A 25,778-nucleotide genomic window follows, 5' to 3' on the forward strand; every position below is an offset into this window, starting at 1 on the left:
TCTATACCGTTTTATTTTGCATAACAATCGTTTATTATTTTCAATTGTTTATGAAATATTCAAATATCAGTTTGCCAACTAATGACAAATGCAAACCGGCTTTGTTTTAAAAGAGAAATGCATCTTTAGTTGTTTCATTATTTTCTATCAATTAAAAGGAAAACATTTGAGAAGAATATTTAGAACCAATATATTGATATATGTCTCTCACACACACACACACTAAGTGCATTTTTTGTTTGCGAAGATATATGCAGACATAAGAAGGTTTTAGAGTAATTCGAAAAAAAAAAAAGAAGACAAAAGCAAATCACTAATTAAATATTTAGAAATTTTTAAAAAATTCGGATCAGGAATCGTATCGGATCAGGAACTCAAGACAGAATCGATAATTGAATCGGAATCAGGAAAAAATTTGGAATCATCCTATCACTAGTACACACACACACACAATATATATATATGTACACACACACACATATATATACACATGTATGCATATAGACATATATACACATAGGGGTTCGGACAAAAGGACACTGGACAAAACCCACCAGCTAATTAAAGTAAAAACAGATAAAATTCTAAATGAATCAAAAGCATTAAAAATCACTTTTTATATTCTTATTTTAATTTAATTAAATTTAGGGAAATTAGACACCGGGGAACTAATTTTGGCAAGGTATGAAAATTATGCATCTACGGATTAAATGTCGATTGAAGATAGAGTTTAAGACCATTCTTAAAGACGATATAGTTTTAAATAGGATTCAAGTGCCTCTCACAGAAATATACATATTTTTAAATATTTACTCTTGTTTGAAAGCAAGTAAGTCGATTGTTCTAAGTTAGGTTCGTGTTTTAAGGAGATTTTCTTGTATTATCTTTCTTAAGTATTATATTAATAAAAAAAGTAAAAAATTAAAATCCTATTACCAGAATGAATTCATCATAATACATTTGGTTTAATCATAAATACGTCAGTTATTATAAAATTTTGTTAATAGTTTGAAAAAAAAAACAATTATTCCGTGATTGTTCGAAACTTGATAGAAATTCGGCAGTATTTAAACTATCGAATAGAAAGCTACTTAAATAGTATTTGAGGTGTAGCGCTTACTTTCCAATTTAAAATTATATCCCCTGATATGACGGTCATAAAATCTGTTTACAGTCGATTTTTATTCTGTACTTGCTTAATGTTTCTACAATTCTAAAATTACGTAATTTTCTGTTGCTTATTTTTCGTTGTATCATTTAATTATCAGTGATGTTTGAAAGTATTTTTCTTGACAAAAATGTTTCATTTAATTTTTCAACATTTTTTGGAACATGTAAATCAACTGCTTACTTTAAAAGGTTACTTTGAGAATTTATGCAATTTGTTTAAAACTTTGTTTTACAAATAAAACAAATTTACATCATATTTTGATGTTCTTATCATTTTAGTTTTAGTGGTAATTTAAAAACAATAAATATTGATCATTAGTACCAATAATGAAAAATTAAATTAAATTAAAACTTTAAAACAATTGGTTTTGGAATCGTAAATTAGGGACACATTTTTCCGATTTCGATACCTCTAAAAGTTCTGATTTTTACAACCTTTCCGATATAAAATTTCGAATTTTTTGTTCGCTTTTATTTATTTTTTTATTTTATTTTTTGCTCTCTCAAAATGCCGCCCACTGGCATGAGCCACTCGCAAAATAGGAACATATTTTTCCGATTCCAATACCTCTAAAAGTTTAGATTTTTTAAAAACTTTTCGGTATAAAATTTAAGATATTTTGTTAGCTTTTATTTATTTTTTCTATTTTTGCACTCTCAAAATGCCGCCCCCTGGCATGTGCCGCTCGCAAAATAGGGACACATTTTTCTGATTCCAATACCTCTAAAAGTTCTGATTTTTTAAAAACTTTATTGTATAGAATTTCCGATATTTTGTTAGCTTTTATTTATTTTTTCTATTTTCACCCTCTCAAAATGCTGCTCCTTGACATGGGCCGCTCATAAAATAGGGACACATTTTTCTGATATGGATACCTCTAAAAGTTTTGATTTTTTACAACATTTACGAGAAAAAAAATTTCGACTTTTTTTGTTAACTTTTTATTTATTTTTTCTATTTTCTATCTTTAACTTCTCAAAATGCTGCTCATAAAACAGGGACAAATTTTTCTGATTCTGATATCTTTAAAAGTCCCGAAGTTTTAGAACATACGGCATAAAATTTCAGATTTTTTGTTAGCTTCCATTTATTATTTTTTTTTTTTACCCTCTCAAAATGCCGCCCCCTGGCACGTGCCACCCAGTGCAGACCCCCTCCCCCCACACCTGCTACGCCACTGGCACTAGTTATATATTGTATTTTTAGATGTTTTTTTTTTGTTTTTGTTTTTTTCAACTATATTTTGTTGTACAACATTGTTTTCTTCAGAAATTCTAAGAGGTTTTTGGGATCAATTTTGTAAAAAATGTCTTTCAGATTATTTTCTTGCTAATATTTTATTCGTGTTGAAATCTTTGCAGTTGGTTAGGATATGATTCATTTAACATGGGGTACAGCTTGGTGCTTTTTGCCTTTTAGTAGGTATGAATGGGTGGCAGCGGTGTGTCTTATTTGGAATCTGTCTGTTATTACTTCTTTTCTTGTTATTTTCTTGTTGGAGACTAACTTCTGGCCATTCTTTGATTTGGTATAAAGTTTGCTTTTTTTGCATGAGTATATACCTCTTGCCAATTGGATATAATAAAGCTATTTGAAAAAAATGGTAAAAAAATCAAAAATACAATAAATAAATGTTATCACAGCCAATGAAAATTACTTTGCAATCTACTTGCATCATGTTTTGGTGTTTTTAAGTAGTTTTAAATGGGTTTTTTTCATCCCAAATATTAATTCTCTTTACAACTTAAATTTCCAACCAAGACAGCTACCGTTTTATCCATATTTTTCTGCTCTGGCCAGTCTCATTTTAGGTTATCATAATTTTTTTTGTAGTGGTGGTGAAAGGGGGGGGGTTGCCATTGAAGAGTCCTGTTCCCCGAAGGAAAGTTTTTTTTTTAGAGGGGGTCATTTTTACTTATGGCAGCCACCACTACTCCTCTCCCCCCCAAAATTAAATTATAAATGAAAGCAAAAATAGAGGGAGATTTTACTGAACATAAAGAATACAATTTTCAAGGCCTTTCAAGACATTTTCATATTTTCTAGGATTTTTTAAGGTAAAAATAGAAATAAAGCCTTTTCAAGGCAAAAATTAAAATTCAAGGACTTTTCAAGTGTGTGCAAACCCTGTTAAAACCTCCTCTACTGCATGATTTCCTATACTGTCCAGATTTAATCTTCCTCTGAATTCATTAGATCTATGCACATCTCACTAAAAAATAAATATCACCCTTTGGCTCATACAAATTTCTTTTGTAAAAATCAAAAATAGCATTGTTTGATTTACCTGTAGACCTGGCAGTGGAGGATCATGTTGTACTTTTAGATGCAACTGATGACTAGGATCAATAAGTGCCATCACCACTTCCTGATGCGTTAAGTTTGTCACATCTGTTCCATTGACCTAGAAACGAACAGAATAAGAAATAATATTACATTGAGATTTAGTACATTACCAAGTAGACAATGGATATCCCAATATTATGGATATAATGGAAACCAGAGTTTCATGACCAGGTCTAACCCAGCTTGGAATATCTGGTCAGAAAGGACCCAAACGATTGTCAGTCTTTTTACCAAAGTCTCCTAAAAGGAATACAATAACAGAACTAAGAGAGAGGGAGAGAATAAAAATGTTTGATTTTTGATTTCAACAAACCTCACATCTTTCTTTGTTTTTAATGACAATCAAGCAAAAGTGAAATAGCATTATCCGACAACTTCATATCACAATTTGCTTATTCTAAATATAAAAAAAAACAAAAGAAAATATGGGAACCTAGTAGACTCATTTAAACTAATTAAATCCAATTAAAAATTGAAATTTATAATGGCTAAAATATCGTAAGGGAAATAACTCACCTCAAAAACTTCAGTTTTTTTTTTATTTTTGATCTAGCTTCATCTCCAAAAACTTTCACAGACAGAAGCAGCATATAGCAGACTAGATATTATTGTAGGATAGGGTTAATGGAGGATTAGATTTTAAATAGGAAGAAAAGTGTTTTTAGTTTATAGAATTTAATTACCTGAATATTACGGGGACTTACCCATTCACATATAATAGACTATGCTAACTATGATATAAATTATGAAGCTAATACTCTTGTGGGGGAAATATCGCAATCTAACATGAGACTACAGACTGTCTAACTTACCAGTGACAAAATACTGACAACTTTCTTTATTTTTCACTTTCTTGTACAATATATTCTTTCAAGCTAAACCTGATGTTTGCATCTTCTTTTATGACCCTTTCCTAGGGCCACAACACCGAATGAAAATGACAAACTTAAAGGGGTCTTAATCATCTTAGGTCTAGTATGTGTAGAAGACATTATAGATATTCTAGTAGACAGACCTCTGAGTGTGGTTCCAATAACTAGGTTTAAGGAAAAATGTCATGTAAGACTGAAAAAATTAATAATGTATGTTGTATATGCAAGTTTGAACTGGTGAAAAATCGATTGCAAAAAAACCCTCAAAAAGTGTTAGGGTTTTGTCTCAAAGATTAGGCTCAGATTATATATTGATTCAGAAAACTGTGAAGTGTTCCCAACAGCATCTGGAAAGACACTCACAGAGATTAACAGTTTAGCAAATTTATTAACAGATAATTAATGCATAATTTAAAAATTTTTGTCTTTTTATTTAAACAATTCTTTATAGAAGAGAATATTTCTTGTAAACAGGTTTACAATCATACATAAATTATATTTATTTCAATTTAAGGAATAAGCTAATGTTTTAATGTCCTCAATTTCATATTAAATGGAACACTGCTCTCCTCAAACTCCAAACCCACGAACTGTGAATTTGTTCCCTATGAACTTTAAAACAGTCCAATTTTTATGAAATTTCACACACATGTACCTTATGTGTCTAGGAGTGTTCTTAGATAGGTTTTGTACTGGAATGTCTTCGATAAGTATCGATAATCAAAATAATTTGATGAAAGAAAGAACAGGCGATTTTGACCAGAGTTAACACCTTACACAACCTAATATCACAAAAGCATTTGAGATGTTTTATACTACACAAGCTGAAAGGCCTAACATATAAAAATATGTTTGATATGACAGGGATGTGTTTGAAATGTTTCTGTTTAGAGCACAATTGAAGAATGATACTTGAATTTTATATTTTAACTTTAATTCAAGCCATTATATATAAAAAATAAGTTTATAAAATGAACAGTATGGTCTCTATAGTTCAATGTTAACTACAATGTTGTGTGGACTAAGTAACTGTAGGGAAGCATATGAAGCTTCCTCCTGGTGCATTGAGTCCCCAACTAGAGCAGGCAATCAATTGATTTGATTTAAAAAAAAAAAAAAAATGGTTGATTTTACTGACTTTGATGACAACAAAAATATGGTTGTGTGCAACATTCATTGATCATCATTCAATCGTGAGCAATGTCAGGTCTCCTTGCTAATATACATGTATAAAATGTAAATGAAGATGGTTTCAGCATAAATATCTTTTTTAACGGGAACTCTAGCAAAAATTCAAGTTCCTTCAAATTAGTCTAGTTTTCAAAATTAATATTAACCAACTTAGCAATTGTAAAAATATAACTAGTAATATAACTCTAGTACTTATCAAGGCCCGGAAGCCACTCAGGGATAAGGGTTATTGTAAGTACAGTACGTTAGTGTGGAGATTTTAAGTGTTTACTTAAGGAGGCAGTTCATCAGGAATTTGTTTACGTTGGACTTGAAGACATCCAAGTTGTAGTCTGGAGGGAAGCAGGCAGCGGAACAGAGTTCCACAGGCGTGCAGTTCTAAGAAAGAAGCTTTGTTCATGGAATCTACGTTTTGATTTAGGCATAGATAAAGAGTGGGGAAAGTTTTTGACAGTGGATTCAGCTAGACGGGGGGACCAGAGATTGGAGTTCAGACGAGCACCTGCCATGGCAATAACGATAAAACAAAGATAGGCTTGCAACGTTTCTTCTGTGGGAGAGAGGTTGCAGGGAAGAGAAAAGGGCATCCCACACTAAGCCACGAAGTCTATTTTGTACTCTGTCAAGGCAGGATAGGCTGTTTTTAGCAGCTCCTGCCCAGATATGGCAGCAGTATTCCATCCTTGGATGTACTTGGCTTTTATATAGATAGAGAATTGCATCAGTAGTGAGATATCTTCTGGAGCGGTAGAAGGATCCCACCATCTTTCCAGCGACCTTGGCAACAAACTTGATGTACGTGTTCCATTTCAGATCAGGAGTGAAGGTCAAACCCAGAAGCTTGTCAAAACATGGGGCTTCTCCTAGACGAGAGCCATCCATTTCAATTGATGTCAGATGGGGATCAGAGCGTTGATGATGTAAAGATAGGAGCTTGGTTTTAGATGCATTAAAGGTAACTAGCCACGTCTTCCCCCACTGAACCACTCGTTCGAGATCAGAGGAGAGAGAATTAGAGAGAACTTTGTCATTTACGGCCTTTGATGTGTTGCTGTAGATGGTCGTGTCATCAGCATAGATGTCAACGAATGATTTAAGTATGTGTTTTGGGAGATCATTGATGTAGATCAGGAAGAGAGTTGGGCCCAGGATGAACCCTTGAGGGACTCCAGCATTAATACTGTGGGCCTCTGATTTTTGTCCATCAATCACTACTCTTATAAGCCTATTAGAGAGAAACGATTTAATGATAGAGAGAATATTTCCAGGTATACTGTAGCTGGAGATCTTGTGAAGTAGGACTTTATGCCATACTTTGTCGAAAGCCTTTGATATGTCAAGAGCAATTGCCCTGGAAAGGAAACCTTTGTCAAGAGATTCACTAATCCTATGAGATATAACTGTTAGCACATCTGTGGTAGATCTTGCAGAACGGAAACCATATTGCGTGTCACTAAGAAGGTTATTTCTGCTGAGGTGGTTGACTATTTCTCTATTTAATATGGATTCCAGCAACTTACTCATGACACACAGGAGACTTATTGGCCTGTACTGAGAGGGAGATTTTTCACCTGAATTCTTAAATACAGGGCATACTGATGAGGTTTTCCAAGGTGTTGGAAAGCACTTCTCCTTTAGGCAACGCTTAAACAGTTTCGTAAGTATATGAGCAAGTTCTGGCTGAAGCTTTTTTAACACTATAATTGGGATGCCATCAGGGCCAGTAGCTTTACTGGAATCACACTTACCTCAAGAATTCGGTCACCAAATTTCAGATTTGTGGAAGCTGTTAATCCATCTTTGACAATCTGTAACAAAGAACAAAAACCAATAAATGAACACGTTATGTTGCCTACCAATATTGCATGGTCTTTTACTTAAGGCCTGTGATTAAAAGCTGTTCTCTTGAAAAAGACTATTTGAAAATATAAAGATTTTAACACTAACACACGAGATACTATTTAAGCTATGGTTGCGACCCTAACGAGGATGACTACTCTGACTTAGAATAGACCTAAGACTATAGAATAATGAAACCAAAAAACTACCAAATTGGACTCTCATGACATGCATCAAACTAGATGTATTACATGATAAACAATGACAACTGAAGAACTATTACTTCACTGCTAAGCAATAGATGACATAGATACAGACACAACAGATGACATAGATACAGACACAATAGATGACATAGATACAGACACAATAGATGACATAGATACGGACACAACAGTGGACATAGATACAGACACAACAGATGACATAGATACAGACACAACAGATGACATAGTTACAGACACAATAGATGACATAGATACAGACACAATAGATGACATAGATACAGACACAATAGATGACATAGATACAGACACAACAGATGACATAGATACAGACACAACAGATGACATAGATACAGACACAACAGATGACATAGATACAGACACAACAGATGACATAGATAAAGACACAATAGATGACATAGATAAAGACACAATAGATGACATAGATACAGACACAACAGATGACATAGATACAGACACAATAGATGACATAGATACAGACACAATAGATGACATAGATACAGACACAACAGATGACATAGATACAGATACACACAATAGATGACATAGATACAGACACAACAGATGACATAGATACAGACACAACAAATGACATAGATACAGACACAATAGATGACATAGATACAGACACAATGGATGACATAGATACAGAGACAATAGATGACATAGATACAGACACAATAGATGACATAGATACAGACACAATAGATGACATAGATACAGACACAATAGATGACATAGATACAGACACAATAGATGACATAGATACAGACACAATAGATGACATAGATACAGACACAATAGATGACATAGATACAGACACAATAGATGACACAGATACAGACACAATAGATGACACAGATACAGACACAATAGATGACACAGATACAGACACAATAGATGACATAGATACAGACACAATAGATGACATAGAGACAGACACAATAGATGACATAGAGACAGACACAATAGATGACATAGAGACAGACACAATAGATGACATAGATACATACACAACAGATGACATAGATACAGACACAATAGATGACATAGATACAGACACAATAGATGACACAGATACAGACACAATAGATGACACAGATACATACACAATAGATGACACAGATACATACACAATAGATGATATAGATACAGACACAACAGATGACATAGATACAGACACAATAGATGACATAGATACAGACACAATAGATGACATAGATACAGACACAATAGATGACATAGATACAGACACAACAGATGACATAGATACAGACACAACAGATGACATAGATACAGATACACACAATAGATGACATAGATACAGACACAATAGATGACATAGATACAGACACAGTAGATGACATAGATACAGACACAATAGATGACATAGATACAGACACAACAAATGACATAGATACAGACACAATAGATGACATAGATACAGACACAATGGATGACATAGATACAGACACAATGGATGACATAGATACAGACACAATAGATGACATAGATACAGACACAATAGATGACATAGATACAGACACAATAGATGACATAGATACAGACACAATAGATGACACAGATACAGACACAATAGATGACATAGATACAGACACAATAGATGACACAGATACAGACACAATAGATGACATAGATACAGACACAATAGATGACATAGATACAGACACAATAGATGACATAGATACAGACACAATAGATGACATAGAGACAGACACAATAGATGACATAGATACATACACAATAGATGACATAGATACAGACACAACAGATGACATAGATAGACACAATAGATGACATAGATACAGACACAATAGATTACACAGATACAGACACAATAGATGACACAGATACATACACAATAGATGACACAGATACATACACAATAGATGATATAGATACAAACACAACAGATGACATAGATACAGACACAATAGATGACATAGATACAGACACAATAGATGACATAGATACAGACACAATAGATGACACAGATACAGACACAATAGATGACATAGATACAGACACAACAGATGACACAGATACATACACAATAGATGACATAGATACATACACAATAGATGACATAGATACAGACACAATAGATGACATAGATACAGACACAATAGATGACATAGATACAGACACAATAGATGACAGATACAGACACAATAGATGACATAGATACAGACACAATAGATGACATAGATACAGACACAATAGATGACACAGATACATACACAATAGATGATATAGATACAGACACAATAGATGACACAGATACAGACACAATAGATGACAGAGATACAGACACAATAGATGACACAGATACAGACACAATAGATGACATAGATACAGACACAATAGATGACACAGATACATACACAACAGATGACATAGATACATACACAATAGATGACATAGATACAGACACAATAGATGACATAGATACAGACACAATAGATGACATAGATACAGACACAACAGATGACATAGATACAGACACAATAGATTACATAGATAGACACAATAGATGACATAGATACAGACACAATAGATGACAGATACAGACACAATAGATGACATAGATACAGACACAATAGATGACATAGATACAGACACAATGGATGACATAGATACAGACACAATAGATGACATAGATACAGACACAATAGATGACATAGAGACAGACACAATAGATGACATAGATACATACACAATAGATGACATAGATACAGACACAACAGATGACATAGATAGACACAATAGATGACATAGATACAGACACAATAGATTACACAGATACAGACACAATAGATGACACAGATACATACACAATAGATGACACAGATACATACACAATAGATGATATAGATACAAACACAACAGATGACATAGATACAGACACAATAGATGACATAGATACAGACACAATAGATGACATAGATACAGACACAATAGATGACACAGATACAGACACAATAGATGACATAGATACAGACACAACAGATGACACAGATACATACACAATAGATGACATAGATACATACACAATAGATGACATAGATACAGACACAATAGATGACATAGATACAGACACAATAGATGACATAGATACAGACACAATAGATGACATAGATACGGACACAATAGATGACATAGATACAGACACAACAGATGACACAGATACAGACACAATAGATGACATAGATACAGACACAATAGATGACAGATACAGACACAATAGATGACATAGATACAGACACAATAGATGACATAGATACAGACACAATAGATGACACAGATACATACACAATAGATGATATAGATACAGACACAATAGATGACACAGATACAGACACAATAGATGACAGAGATACAGACACAATAGATGACACAGATACAGACACAATAGATGACATAGATACAGACACAATAGATGACACAGATACATACACAACAGATGACATAGATACATACACAATAGATGACATAGATACAGACACAATAGATGACATAGATACAGACACAATAGATGACATAGATACAGACACAACAGATGACATAGATACAGACACAATAGATTACATAGATAGACACAATAGATGACATAGATACAGACACAATAGATGACATAGATACAGACACAATAGATGACATATGACATAGATACAGACACAACAGATGACATAGATACAGACACAATAGATGACACAGATACAGACACAACAGATTACATAGATACAGACACAATAGATGACACAGATACAGACACAATAGATGACATAGATACTGACACAACAGATGACATAGATACAGACACAATAGAGTACATAGATACAGACACAATAGATGACACAGATAAAGACACAATAGATGACATAGATACAGACACAATAGATGACACAGATACAGACACAATAGATGACACAGATACAGACACAATAGATGACACAGATACAGACACAATAGATGACATAGATACAGACACAACAGATGACACAGATACAGACACAATAGATGACATAGATACAGACACAATAGATGACATAGATACAGACACAATGAATGACATAGATACAGACACAATAGATGACACAGATACAGACACAATAGATGACATAGATACAGACACAATAGATGACACAGATACAGACACAATAGATGACACAGATACAGACACAATAGATGACATAGATACAGACACAATAGATGACACAGATACAGACACAATAGATGACATAGATACAGACACAATAGATGACAGATACAGACACAATAGATGACATAGATACAGACACAATAGATGACATAGATACAGACACAATAGATGACATAGATACAGACACAATAGATGACATAGATACAGAAACAATAGAGGACACAGATACAGACACAATAGATGACATAGATACAGACACAATAGATGACACAGATACAGACACAATAGATGACACAGATACAGACACAATAGATGACACAGATACAGACACAATAGATGACATAGATACAGACACAATAGATGACATAGATACACACAATAGATGACATAGATACAGACACAATAGATGACATAGATACAGACACAATAGATGACATAGATACAGACACAATAGATGACACAGATACAGACACCATAGATGACATAGATACAGACACAATAGATGACACAGATACAGACACAATAGATGACATACATACAGACACAATAGATGACATAGATACAGACACAAAATCTCACTGAATTGTGAATAGTTGATAATTTTAAAATCTTAATGACATTTAAACCAAAATATTTATATTTTAATGAAAATATTAACAAGATAGTTAGGCTATCAAATGGTCGTGAACTACTAAAAAATACCCAACTCACGTGCGAACAAAAAGAAAACTCAAAAAACATATTAGCAGTATTTGAAGTGCACATGGTTCAAAAACTGAATTAATGGGTTGAGCGTTTGGAATTCTCAACAATGCACCAAAATGAAGACACGGTGGTCGACTATTTAGTCAGACTTAAAACTAAAGCTGACAGGTGCAACTTCGGGAACAAAAAAGAAGAAGGCATTATGGAACAAATAATAAAAGGGCTTAGAAGTGTTGATGAAAGGAGAAACTTAATAGCTAAACTGGACCTAACCCTTAAATCAGCAATAGAAAGCATCAGGGCGTACAAGATTACCACAAATGATAATTGTCGATACAAAGATGCCAACGAAAGGAGAAATGGAATATACCATGCAATCCCCCCCCCCCAAAAAAAAATAAACCCTGCACAAGATGCAGAAAGAACCACAAGAAAGAGAACTGTCATGCCTATAAGAAAACGTGCAGAAGATGCAATGGCTTACACCACTTCGAGGAGTACTGCCTTACAAACTTGCAAGGCAGAAATAAACTAAAAAATACACCTAACAGAAACAAAACAAGGTAGGGTAATAGCTCGTATAGAGATAAGAAACAAATTCCCCAAAACAATTACAAAAAGAAAAGCTTACAATGAAATTAAACTTAACCTAACTATACACACTGTAGACATAACAGCTCAGAAACAAACTGAATTACAAAATGCAACTGAAGAAGATGAAGAGCTCAGAACACTCAAACGGGTGATATTAAATGGATGGTCAGATGACATAAAAAACACTCCTAAAATAGTTAGAAGCTACTGGTCATTAAAAGAATGCCTATCGTTCCAAGATGATCACAAAGGGACAGTCCATAGTCATACCCAAAAGTATGCAACACTACAGAGAATCCAAGATGATATGATCACAAAGGGACAGTCCATAGTCATACCCAAAAGTATGCAACACTACAGAGAATCCAAGATGATATGATCACAAAGGGACAGTCCATAGTCATACCCAAAAGTATGCAACACTACAGAGAATCCAAGATGATATGATCACAAAGGGACAGTCCATAGTCATACCCAAAAGTATGCAACACTACAGAGAATCCAAGATGATATGATCACAAAGGGACAGTCCATAGTCATACCCAAAAGTATGCAACACTACAGAGAATCCAAGATGATATGATCACAAAGGGACAGTCCATAGTCATACCCAAAAGTATGCAACACTACAGAGAATCCACGATGCCCACCATGGCATCGAAAAGTGTCAACTGAAGGCGAAAAACATTGTGTTCTGGAGAGGAATATATAAGGACATAGAATCATTAGTAAGAACACGCGAGATCTGCAGAGAACACCAGAGGAAAAATCCAAAAGAAACAATGATCATTAAGGAACATGCAACGCGACCGTTCCAGTACATTGGAGCAGACGTTTTTAAATTCAGTGGTCAACAATTCCTATTGATCGCCGATCAATATAGCAAAATGCCATTTGTCAAAACGCTAAAAAGCATAAATAGCACCAGTTGCATTGATTACTTCAAAGCAATCTTTGCTGCCCACGGCATACCTGAAAGACTATATACAGATAATACCAGGTACTTTGTATCAAACGAATTCCTCAATTTTGCCACAGAATGGGAATTCACTCACATCACATAAAGCCCCAGGTAGCCAAAATCAAACGGGTTTATAGAACGCATGGTTCAAACCATAAAAAAAAAACATTTAAACAATAAAAAATGGATTGTCAAATGGCCCTTCTCTGCCTTAGAACAACCCCAATTGACAGCAATCTGCCATCCCCGGCAGAAATCCTATGCAATAGGAAAATAAGAACAAGACTTCCAACACAGACACCCCAAAAGACTACGAGATCAGAAAATGATTGTGCGCCAAAAGCAAAAAACAGCAACAACACTACAATAAAAACGCAAAGGATCTCCCAAAATTAATTGTTGGTAGCAAAGTGTCAGTCCTACAAGAAGATGACACCTGGCAACAGGTGACAGTGGTTGACAAAAGCACTAAGCCACGCATTTACATGGTCAAGATGCATGGTGATGGAAGAATACTGAGACGCAACAGACGACATTTGCAAGAACTATATAACCCTCTGAGACAAACTGCTCACAACACACACACACCAACTCATTGAAAGCCAATATTCCGTCCAATACTAACAATGGATACATTCCATTAGACAACCCAGGACAACGAGAGGAGGCAAACCAAAGGCCAGAGATACCGACCCAAAAGAACACGACGAATCCCTCCCAAATACAAGGACTTTATAATATACAAATAGATAACAAGCAATGAAAAAAAAAATCCCAAACCATAAACACTTTTTCTTAACAAAGGAGATGTAACAGAATAAAGAACTCTTCAATAAATCGAATTACCTCCCCTTGAACACCCTTTTATAAAAGTCATTCACATACTATTTATTAATAAACATGTCTACATCATAATTCTACCCTGTCTCAAGTGTCTTCATAAACACCCCTCGATACTACAGGTGGGTAATGTTGGCTATATTTAGTTTAATTTTCTGTAAAGAGGATCAAAGAAGATGGACACCCTTCTTCAAAATTTGAATACCTCCAATACTTGTGAAATTTTAACAATTACACATCACTAAGTCTCAGACCTAAAAAATAATAATATGGCAACTTTAGACATCAATTTATAGAATTATTTGTCTCTTGCTTCAAAATACCCCTTAGTTTCTGATATTCCCTGGAGTATGCCTTAGAGGGCTATAAACAGCCAGTAATCATTGGTGGGATAAAACTGAAGTCGAGTACAGAAACAATTTGATGAGAAGTTGTGTAGTGTTACCATCGCCATGATCGATTTCTGACATTGTCTTGGTGAAAAAGCACGTTTTCCTTCATTTGTGATCGATGTTTTTTTTTTTTTTGTTTTTTTTTTTACACACAGGCATCACATTATCAAGGCCAAGAGGCCACTCGAAGATAAGGGTTAAATAGTGTACAGTAGAAATTGGACAATATAGTAATCAATTCGGTGAATTTGTTAACTTATATGGAACGGCTCATCAAGAACTTGTTTACGCTAAACTTGAAGACAACCATATTGTTGTCAGCCGGAAAGCAGGAAAACGAAAGACAATTCCACAGGCGTGCAGTTCTAAGAAAGAAGCTTTGTTCATGGAATCTACATTTAGGTTTAGGCACAGATAAAGAGTGGGGGGAATTATTGATAGTGTTTTCAGCTAGACGAGTGTTTCTTGTGAAAGTTTGAGGAGGGGGGACCATAGATTGAAGCTCAGTCGAACACTTTCCATGAAAATAACGATACATCAGAGACAAACTTGCAACATCTCTTCTGTGAGATAGAGGTTGCAGGGAAGAGAAAAGGACATCTCCTACGAGGCTACGAAGTCTATTTTGAACTCTATCAAGGCAGGACAAGTCCTTTCTAACAGCTCCTGCCCAGATGTGGCAACAGTATTCCATCCTTGGATGTACCTGGCTGTTATATAGATAGAGAATTGCATCAGCAGTGAGATCAATAGAAAGATCCCACCATTTTTCCAGCGGCCTTGGCAACAGATTTGATGTACGTGTTCCATTTAAGATGAAGAGTAACGGTCAAGCCCAGAAGCTTGTCAAAACTTGAGGCCTCCTGAAGACGAGAGCCATTCATTTCAATTGATGCCAGATGTGGATCAGAGTGTTGATGATGTAAAATTTGGTTTTAGATACATTAAAAGTAACCAACCACTCCTTTCCCCATTGTACCACGTGCTCAAGATCAGAGGAGAGATCAAATGGTAAGAGATGTTTGTTGATTCCTTTCTGTTTGTTGGCTTCAACTGTTTCTGCTCATGCAGGTGACTACCAATTTGATGATGGAGTGAAGTGACTCATTTATGTTTGATCCACTGTGATATTGATGCAAAAACTATTTGTGTTGAAACATTTGTCAAAAAAAAAGCTCTGAATCATTGTTTTCGATTGACTGAACAAATGCAGCATCCACTTTGAATTTCATTGAGAAATATTTGTATAAAATGGTGAAAATAGTCTTGTATCTTCAACTCCTCTACTGTCTCACACAATTTCAATTTACAAAAAAACGAGTTTGTACACATTTTTTTTTTTATGTTTTCAGGGACAACTGACAAATTTTTATGATCGAAACATTCAACATCATTTGTGCATGTACGATCACATATAAATTCAGCATACCACTTCTTAACTGGTGTTTCTAACAGAACAAAGTCTGAATAAAATTTATCAAGCCATTGCATTTCTTAAACAGTATTTTTTCCATCAAAAAGCAATGCTTTTCCAACACTCGAAATTCAATTTTTGCATTTCAAATTTGCAACAATAGTTTCACATAAATCACTATAATCTGTAAACTAATAATCCGAGTAGGCTCAAATTTTGCTATTTGAAGGCAAGAGCGACCCAAAGATTATCTTGTCATTTACTACTACATTGAGGTGCAGGGGAGAGCAGTACTAATTTTCAAGGATCACTCCACTTAATCTTGATCCTCATATTATAATGTTGAGTGTTTAGCAAGAGAGCACTACATACCATTTTTTAAACTCCTTGGTATAGCTTTTTTTCTTTCTTTTTTCTTTTTTTTAGAAACATCACTTATTAGCTCACTAGTGATATCTGAAGCATCAAACTGAAAATTTACTGACTTGTTGCTTATCTCAACAAGTATATACTTCCTATGAGCTTCAAAATTTACATTAAAAATAGCAAAAATTGAATTCAATGTGGATTTCTGGAAGCATCCTGGTATTTTTATATGGATTTTGCCTCTTGTCTGTGAAATATTCATCCTGGTAGCATTATGGATATTCTTTTCACAATATCCTCTCTTGTGCCCGCGACATGAACAATGTTGGTACATGTGTTCTTTAAATGGGTAAAAGCGAACATAGTCCATTTCTTCACATGACCAACAGGGTGTTGGAGGTTTTTTTTCTCCTTCCAGTCAGAGATTTTCCTACTGATTTTATACTGCTGCAAGCAGATTAAGAATGTTGTTGCTGTTGCACCATTGTAGTGTCTCGTTTAAAGTTTATTAAATGTTGACATTCTGTGGTTAGAATTTGCACTCTCATTTCTTTGTCTTCTTCTAACATAGACAGTAGACGTGTGCACATGTCAGTGTCATCTGGAGATTGTAATTCTGCAATGAAAATGATGCACCTGAATTGATCCTGTGTAGGTGATTTCAGCTGAAAATTTTTGCATTGTACTTTGACAATTACAGCATAATTAACAAAATCATCATTATCACATTTCTTTCATTTCAAACAATTATAGCGCATGTTAAATAATGTTAACTTCCCAAAAATGTCAGTTAACTGTGCTACTGTTTTGTTAAATGTGAAATCTCCTTGTCTTTTGGGTAAAATAAAATTTGCATAACATTGGTGTTCTGTTGTATCAAGTTTTCGAAGCAACTAATATAATTTTTAGCCATCATCTGTGCCACAAACTTCATGTTGGAAAATGTCCTTCTCACAGTGTAACCAGGCAGTGAATGTTTGTTTTCAATCAGGATTAAACTGGAATTAAGTTATTGTATTTACTATATTATCAAAAGAATTCAAACTTATGGTTGATGTCGCCAAAAGCTGTATTTGAAATTGTTGTTTTAAAGTCTTAATGAATTTTCTTGTCTGTAGAAATTGTTTTTCTTGACTTCTGAGGATTTTAATGATTTAGTTTTTTTTTCTTTTTGTCTACAAATTATTTATCTTAGACAGCAGCTACTGTCCTTGTGAAAAAGTCTAATAGCAAGGTATGACACACTGAAGACACATCAGTATCCACTACCTGTACTGGAAGATTTGTTCTCAAAACCCAACAACAGAACTTGTTTTGCAAAACTTGACTTCACAGATGCATATCAACAAATTGAAGTTGATGAAAATTCCAAAAATCTCTTCTTTATCAACACTAACAAGAGATTATTTCAATTTAATACCTTCATGTAAATTACTTTTTGATGTTTGAAAAAAAACAAAAAAAAAAAAAACCCAAAAAAACCCAAATGTTTTTTGTTTTTTTTCACATTTTGCTTCATTGATCTACTGGTTATTTTCATTTAATCACTAACTTACAAATATAAAGTCAGGTTAAATTCAGACAATGCAATTTCAGAATTAGGTTTTTCATGTTGGCAAAATCCTGCTCCTGAAAAAGAGCCACTGTATTGAAACAAAATAAAAAAAATTGCTGCAGTAGAGAAGGATTTCTTCTTCGCTGATCTAGAACAGAACAGATGGAGATACAAAAAAACAACAACAAAACAAAATGAAAAAATATGGGTTAATAGTATTTGAGTTTAATTATTTCTACAATTTTGTTCACATATTCATTTAAAAAAAGAAAGGCATTACTTACCAACAATATTAGCAAAAAGTAATAGTTTAAGTAACTAAAAAAGAAGTAACACTGTTGTTGTGTATACCTTAGTATAAACAACAACAACATCTAATTGATATGTATACTAAAATAGAACATGAGAGTTTTACTTACTCAGAGGGAGCTAAGAACTACCGATTATATTCACTTGTGAAACTTATAGGCAAGACTGAAAATGTTGGACAACTGACAATCCCACTTGGTATATGCATAAACGCACACAATATGCAATGGTGCATGTGGAAGTGTAGTTTTTATTAACCTTTTATCCACTAAACGCTTTTCTCTTTACTTATTGTTTTCCGAGATGGAATAGGAATGACTACTCTCACAGTAATAAGTGCTCACAATCACAGTATGCAAAAACATGGAATAAATCAAATAAGAGAAAGTTTTTTGTGTTACATTATGCATTAGATCATGTTACATATACAACATATCATTACATTTACAATTTAAAACAGTACACTTAAATCTACATTGTCAGGACATTTTTTACAATGTGCATAAGAGTTCTTACAGTTTTTTGTTTTAAATTCATATTTAATAAACATTAAACATTTTTCATGTTTAGTGTTAAGACAATTTTCAATATAATTATTTCCCCCTTTGCATTGGCAAAACAAACGTAGAAGGATGCACAATAATCAAATAACTTACCAAAACTATCTTCAAAAAATATATACAACTTTTTATTTTAGAACAAGTTAGGAACTTTTACTTACCCCCCCCCCACTCCACCCTCTTGCACAAAAATGAACAATGGAGAGTCAAATGTTGAAGTCTTGACAGAAATTCATTTGAATATAAGTACTTAGTGTAATGTGTGCATGTGTGCGTGTGTGTGTGTGTGTGGGCGCTTGGTCTCTTTGCTGGGCAATATAGCAACAGTTCCATCAAGTTGCATTGTTACCATGGAAACATGGTTTCCTACATACAAACACAAATATGTGCATGCTCATGTTCATTTGTCAAATAAAAAAGTTCAAGTTACTTATTATTATGCAACTATATAACTCAATATAAACATTACATTTATTATTTTTGATAGCAATATCATTATAATGATAGTAATAATTTACTATCATTAATATTATCTTAACAATAAACTTTGATATCTTTCTATGTAACTTCTTCAAAAAGGTATTTTATTTACAAAAATAAAAGAATCATGCCTTCAGGTATTTTTGTATAGAAACTATAAATTACTCTCCCTTAAAAAAAGAAAATATTTTCTTCGAAAAAATGTATAAAGTTCAGAGATGGAAGCAAAAGTTGAGAAGTTCCTCAATTACTGCAGAATATAGTTACTTAAAGTAAAGGTGAATTTAAAGAAAATGTACCTTTGAGATAAAAACACCTGGTTCACCATCACCAAAAGGTAGGCAAGAATGGTCACAGCCTCCTACAATACTCAGTCCCAATGGTCCTCCTCCCTTTTTAATGACGATGTCCTAATAAAAAGAAAAATTCAGAAAATGATAAAGAAAAACTCTGCCATGAATAAGATTTTCATAAATTTACATCTACTTAAAACAGAATATTTTTTTATAATTTAATTTTAAAATATACTCATGACTTGCCTTTATTCCAAAATTATTTACATAATTTATTCACATGTAGAATCATCCAAATAAAAAAAAAGAAATCTGTGACTGTTTTGTGGATTAGGTCTACCCATGAATGAACATCTATCCAGAAGTAAATATAAGTAGTTTCTATTTTAGTGGATATCGAAGATGATAAGATCACCAATATTTTTCAAGCCTTAATAAAATAAAATAGAAACAGTGAACAACAGATTCTACATATTTACATATACACAAAGCATACCAAAACCTTTTTCTGTCTTTATCCTCTATTTGATCCTCTCAGTTGCACTAGGTTCATAACATCATATTATTTTCTTTGTTTTTAGGCTGAGCTAATCAACAAAGCATGTGAATCACAGATTTCTTAGTTCTAGTGTTCTTATTCGCAACTTAGAATTTGCAACATTTATTATTCAAGCCATTATTTGAAACTCCATGGAATAAGGAAAAAATCTTTTAATTTTTTGAAACATCAAATAATAAATGTTGTAAATTATAATTTGCAAAATTTTAATTTCTTTCCTATACCAATGCTCTATCTTGAATATTCAGCATTTTCATCTAGTTACAATTGTCTTATAAATATTAGTATTAATATTTATAAGACAATCTTAGCACCACAATATGAACTGCTCTCTCTTATTTTTTAACCCCTATCCTTCCCCACCACCTCTGCCTTCAAAGTTTTATCCATCTCACACCCTTCTTTTCCACCCTTTCTCTCTTCCCTCGTTCTATTGCTAAACATGTCTGATTTAATATTTTAAACGCCCTTCCTTCATCCCTTAATTTTAAACTCCCCCTTGCCCCTTATCACCTTCCAATGTCTTTTAAAACTTAACTGCTGCTGATATCTAATTGAAGTTCTTTTTCCTCTTTTTCTTTTTTTTTTTTTTTTTGCTTTTTCTAATATCTTTTTTTTTTCTAATCATAATAATTATTCCTGTAAAGTTTGATGAAGTTATCTGATCGTTGATATGATTCGGTAATCGAAACCTGTGTAACTAAGCAGATAAAATGGTAATAAAAATATTTGCTCTACAATAGTAGTGAGCACTCTCTTCAGGTTTTTACTAATTACCATTTTGCTATATAAAAACATACTACATATACATATATATAAATATATACATATACAAATTGCCTTACATAAGTTTCCAGACTTTTTTGTACAGGCATTTAAAGTTGTTGTAGACTCTTGAAAATTCAGTATATTATTGCTATACATTTTATGAGATGCCTGTTCAAATGAACAGCTACAGCAGGAATTGGAATACACAATATTTTGGCCTGATTGTCACATTTGGTGAATTTCAAAAATACAATCTGGATGTGAGGACGCTTTAGAAGAATAATATGTAATAAAATTTTGTTTTAGACTGGAAAAAATGCCACAGAAATGTATGGAATGCTTTAGACTGCTTTTGGACCATCTTGCATGAATCAAGCACCAGTTTTTGAATGGCATAAGAGATTCAGGGAAAGCAGGGAATCTGTGAGGGATGATGAGAGGTATTGGAGGAGTAAGGAAGTCAGAACATCAGAGTTGGTTGGCCAAATAAAGAATTTCATGGATAAGGACTATTGTGTGTCTATAGAGACAATATGTGCACAGTTTGATTTTATTGTAGATATTGTAGACACAATTATTCACAAGGAACTGAAGATGCAGAAGATTTGCACAAAGTTTGTCCCAAGGATGTTCAGAAAAATCAGAAAGAAAGACATAGCAGCAGGGAGATGGTCGAGCTGATCAATTCAGATCCTGCCATTCTTGATGCTTTGATGACCTGCAATGAAAGCCGGATCTACTGCTATAACCCAGAGACCAAAAGGCAGAATTCCTAATGGAAGCATGCTGGCTCTCCCAGGCCCAAGAAGTCCAAACAGAGCAAATCTATCTTGAAATTTATGATGATCCCTTTTTTTGACAGCACGGGCATGATCTACATGTAGTGGGTTCCCACTGGACAGACAGTGAACAAGGAATACTATGTTGGGGTTTTAAGGGAGTTCAAAAAGAGATTCCATCGGAAAAGGCCAGCATTCTTCAAATCGGGTCAGTGGCATTTCCAGCAGGATAGACACCAGTCCACGACTTCATCCTTGTCACAGATTATTTGACCAAGATTGGCATCAAGACAGTTCTGCACCTTCCCTATAATCCAGACCTTGCTCCCAGTGACTTTTGATTCTTCCTTAAGCTCAAGGAAACCCTTAGAGGCTGTCATTATGAGATAATTGAGGTAATGAAACAGGCTGTGATGAGGGTCATTGGCATGCTCACAGAAAAATACTACCATGGGGCCTTCCAGAACTGTTGGAATGGTACAAGTGCATTGCAGCTGGAGGCGGTTACTTGAAAGGGAGCTATAGTTTCATGTGTGCACTAACAATAAAAGTGCTGATACAAAAATGTCTGGAAACTTATTGAAGGCCCCCTTGTACATATGTACATGTACATATGATAATGATTGCTACTTCTTGACAGAAAATTGCCATCTCTTCAGTGTTGCATGCCTGTGTGCACGTAGGTGACTTTTTAATCCAGCTTTAGTCCTACATGAAAGTACAAATATGTGACATAAAAACTTTCCTTCTTGTAAAGGTGATCACATGACAATATTGTAAATCCTCGAATGTCGTGTCAGGCCACTTTTAGATTTGCAGATTAGACCACACATATGACAACTTAACGTTGCCGGATGTGCTGTAAAAGCCTCCTCATAAGACTGTCGTTCCTGTCTTTGATTGTGTGATTTCAGATGATTTACAAAACCAGTTTTGACAAAAAGTATCTGTCACATACAGTGCACTTCAGTTCCTGTTGGAATTTCTCTGACATTATATTTTCATCCTGCTTTTTTAAAACACGTTTTAAGACAGCAAGATCTACATGCTGCTCTTCAAAAATCTTAAAACTTTCTCTGATGGTTTTTCTCCATAGTGATCGATCTTTTGCTTTGGCTTCCCCGTTATGTACATACATCTCCAGTATTTTCAAGTTGTTTTTCAGAGAATCCTTAAACCTTTTTCTTGGTTTATGTTATCTATCTCGCCATAAAACAGTTGTTTAGGAAGTCTTTTGTCCTTCATCCTAACCAAGGGTCCAGTCCTGATTTTGAATGATTTTCATTTTGATACTAATATTATTTGATCGTTCAAGAACCAGTGTCAGGCGTTAGAGTCCTCCAGTTAATATTAAGTATTCTCTAAATACAATTTTGATGAAACCTTTCTAATAACTTGAGATGTCGTCTATATGTTATCCAAGTTTCTGACCCATATAGCAGCATAGTGATAACACATGCTTCGTAAAAACGTAGCTTTGTTTTTGATGAGATTCCACACATGTTTCTCCAGTTTGTCAAAAGCAGAACTGGCTTTCGTTATTCTGTGATTTATCTCAGCATCGTACAGTCCTTACACAACATACTACCCAAATATACAAAATTGTCTGTGATATTTAACTTCTTACAATCGACCAAAATGTTTGGTTGGTGGCTCGTATATATATATATATATATATATATATATATATATATATATATATATATATATACATGCATACATATGATGAGAATAATGGAAATAGTATTCTGACGAAATAGAAAGATAAAAAAAAAGGAACAAACCAAGTTATGTGTTCATCAACGTTTTGTCTTTGTTGCAAGACTTCCTCTGGATGAATGAAATTAAGAAAACAACACCAGTACAAATATTTGAAAATATATTTTTGATATAATGAAATGCATGACCATGTTCCATTTCAGAAACGAAAAAAGCTCTTGAAAATTCAGGGGGAGAGTGCATAGCATTGTGAAAGGAAGTAAAAAAAATTTTTTATAACGTCATATAGGCATTAATATATTCTAAACATTTTCCTTGTTTGAAATCAAAAGTATGATTATGCTGCACTGAATGAGAGAATAATGCATTTAGATATGAAAAATAGCAATTATTTAGATATGAAAAATAGCAATTATTTAGATATGAAAAATAGCAATTATTTAGATGTAAAAAATAGCAATTATTTTAATATAAGAAATAGCAATTATTTTAATATAAGAAATAGCAATTATTTTAATATAAGAAATAGCAATTATTTTAATATAAGAAATAGCAATTATTTTAATATAAGAAATAGCAATTATTTTAATATAAGAAATAGCAATTATTTTAATATAAGAAATAGCAATTATTTTAATATAAGAAATAGCAATTATTTTAATATAAGAAATAGCAATTCTCTAATTCATTGCAGCATAATCATACTTTTGACTCCAAACAAGCAAAAATAGTTAAATTTATTTCAAATAAACCGCAACAAAAACTTCTTGAATCAACATTTATTGCATATTCAAGCACAATTAAACAACATGGGTATTTCTATAATGTATCGCCATTAATAAGTAAACTCCTATTAAAAGAACATAATTTAGTTTTGGACTCATACCACAGAAAACACCATATATAATAATTAATACATATAATCAGTCAATAAATTAAATAACAAAAAATGCACTCATTTCATTTTAGTTACACATCGATATTTGAATTATAACTGGCATATTTGCTCTCAAAAGAATATGAATTGCATCATATCTTTTTAAATATATTAACGGCTATATGACATTATAAAAAAACTATTACTCTCTTTCACAGCGCTATGCCTCCCCTCCCCCAAATTTCCAAGATTTTTTTTTTTTGTTTCTAAAATGAAACAAGGCCGTACATTTCATTACATCAAAAATATATTTTCAAATATTTGTACTGGTGTTTTGTTTTCTTAATTTCATTCATTTAGAGGAAGTCTTGCAATAAAGACGAAACATTGAGGAACATATAACTTGGGTTGTTCCTTTTTATCTCTCTATACATACATATATACATACATATATATATTTATATGTCTACATAAAATTTTATGTAAATATTTTCAGTTTCAGTATTTACTTTAACAGTGCTCGATATGTAAGTAGAGCAAGGTAGTAAGTTTTTAAAATATGTATGGAAATTAAGCTGCATTAAATTTTCCATATTTCATCCTCATTTATAAGATTTATGAAAATGACTATAGTGTTCATTTATATGGATGAACTTTAATTTTTTACATAAAACAGAATTTTAATTATTCTGTACTTATACATAATTAAAAACAAATTGTATGGTCAGTTTCTGCTAGGAAAAATGCCAGAATTATAAAA

At 33.3% G+C, this 25,778-nt stretch overlaps 1 protein-coding gene across 24 annotated transcripts in view; it reads right to left on the reverse strand.

The window, feature by feature from the left end:
• The window catches only part of LOC145279892 (protein scribble homolog), a 772,271-nt gene that overhangs the window by 212,535 nt on the left and 533,958 nt on the right, over positions 1-25,778 (reverse strand). For all 24 annotated transcript variants that reach the window (XM_080131386.1, XM_080131379.1, XM_080131375.1 and 21 more), the window contains 3 exons: positions 20,323-20,433; positions 7,329-7,388; positions 3,459-3,575 (listed from right to left, as the gene is read on the reverse strand). In XM_080131386.1, coding sequence (XP_079987512.1) covers positions 3,459-3,575; positions 7,329-7,388; positions 20,323-20,433 — 288 coding nt within the window. The remainder of the gene's footprint in view (positions 1-3,458; positions 3,576-7,328; positions 7,389-20,322; positions 20,434-25,778) is intronic.

Source organism: Euprymna scolopes, chromosome 7, assembly GCF_053919585.1.
Source record: "Euprymna scolopes isolate OS-2025 chromosome 7, ASM5391958v1, whole genome shotgun sequence".
NCBI classification, from domain to species: Eukaryota; Metazoa; Mollusca; class Cephalopoda; order Sepiida; family Sepiolidae; genus Euprymna; species Euprymna scolopes.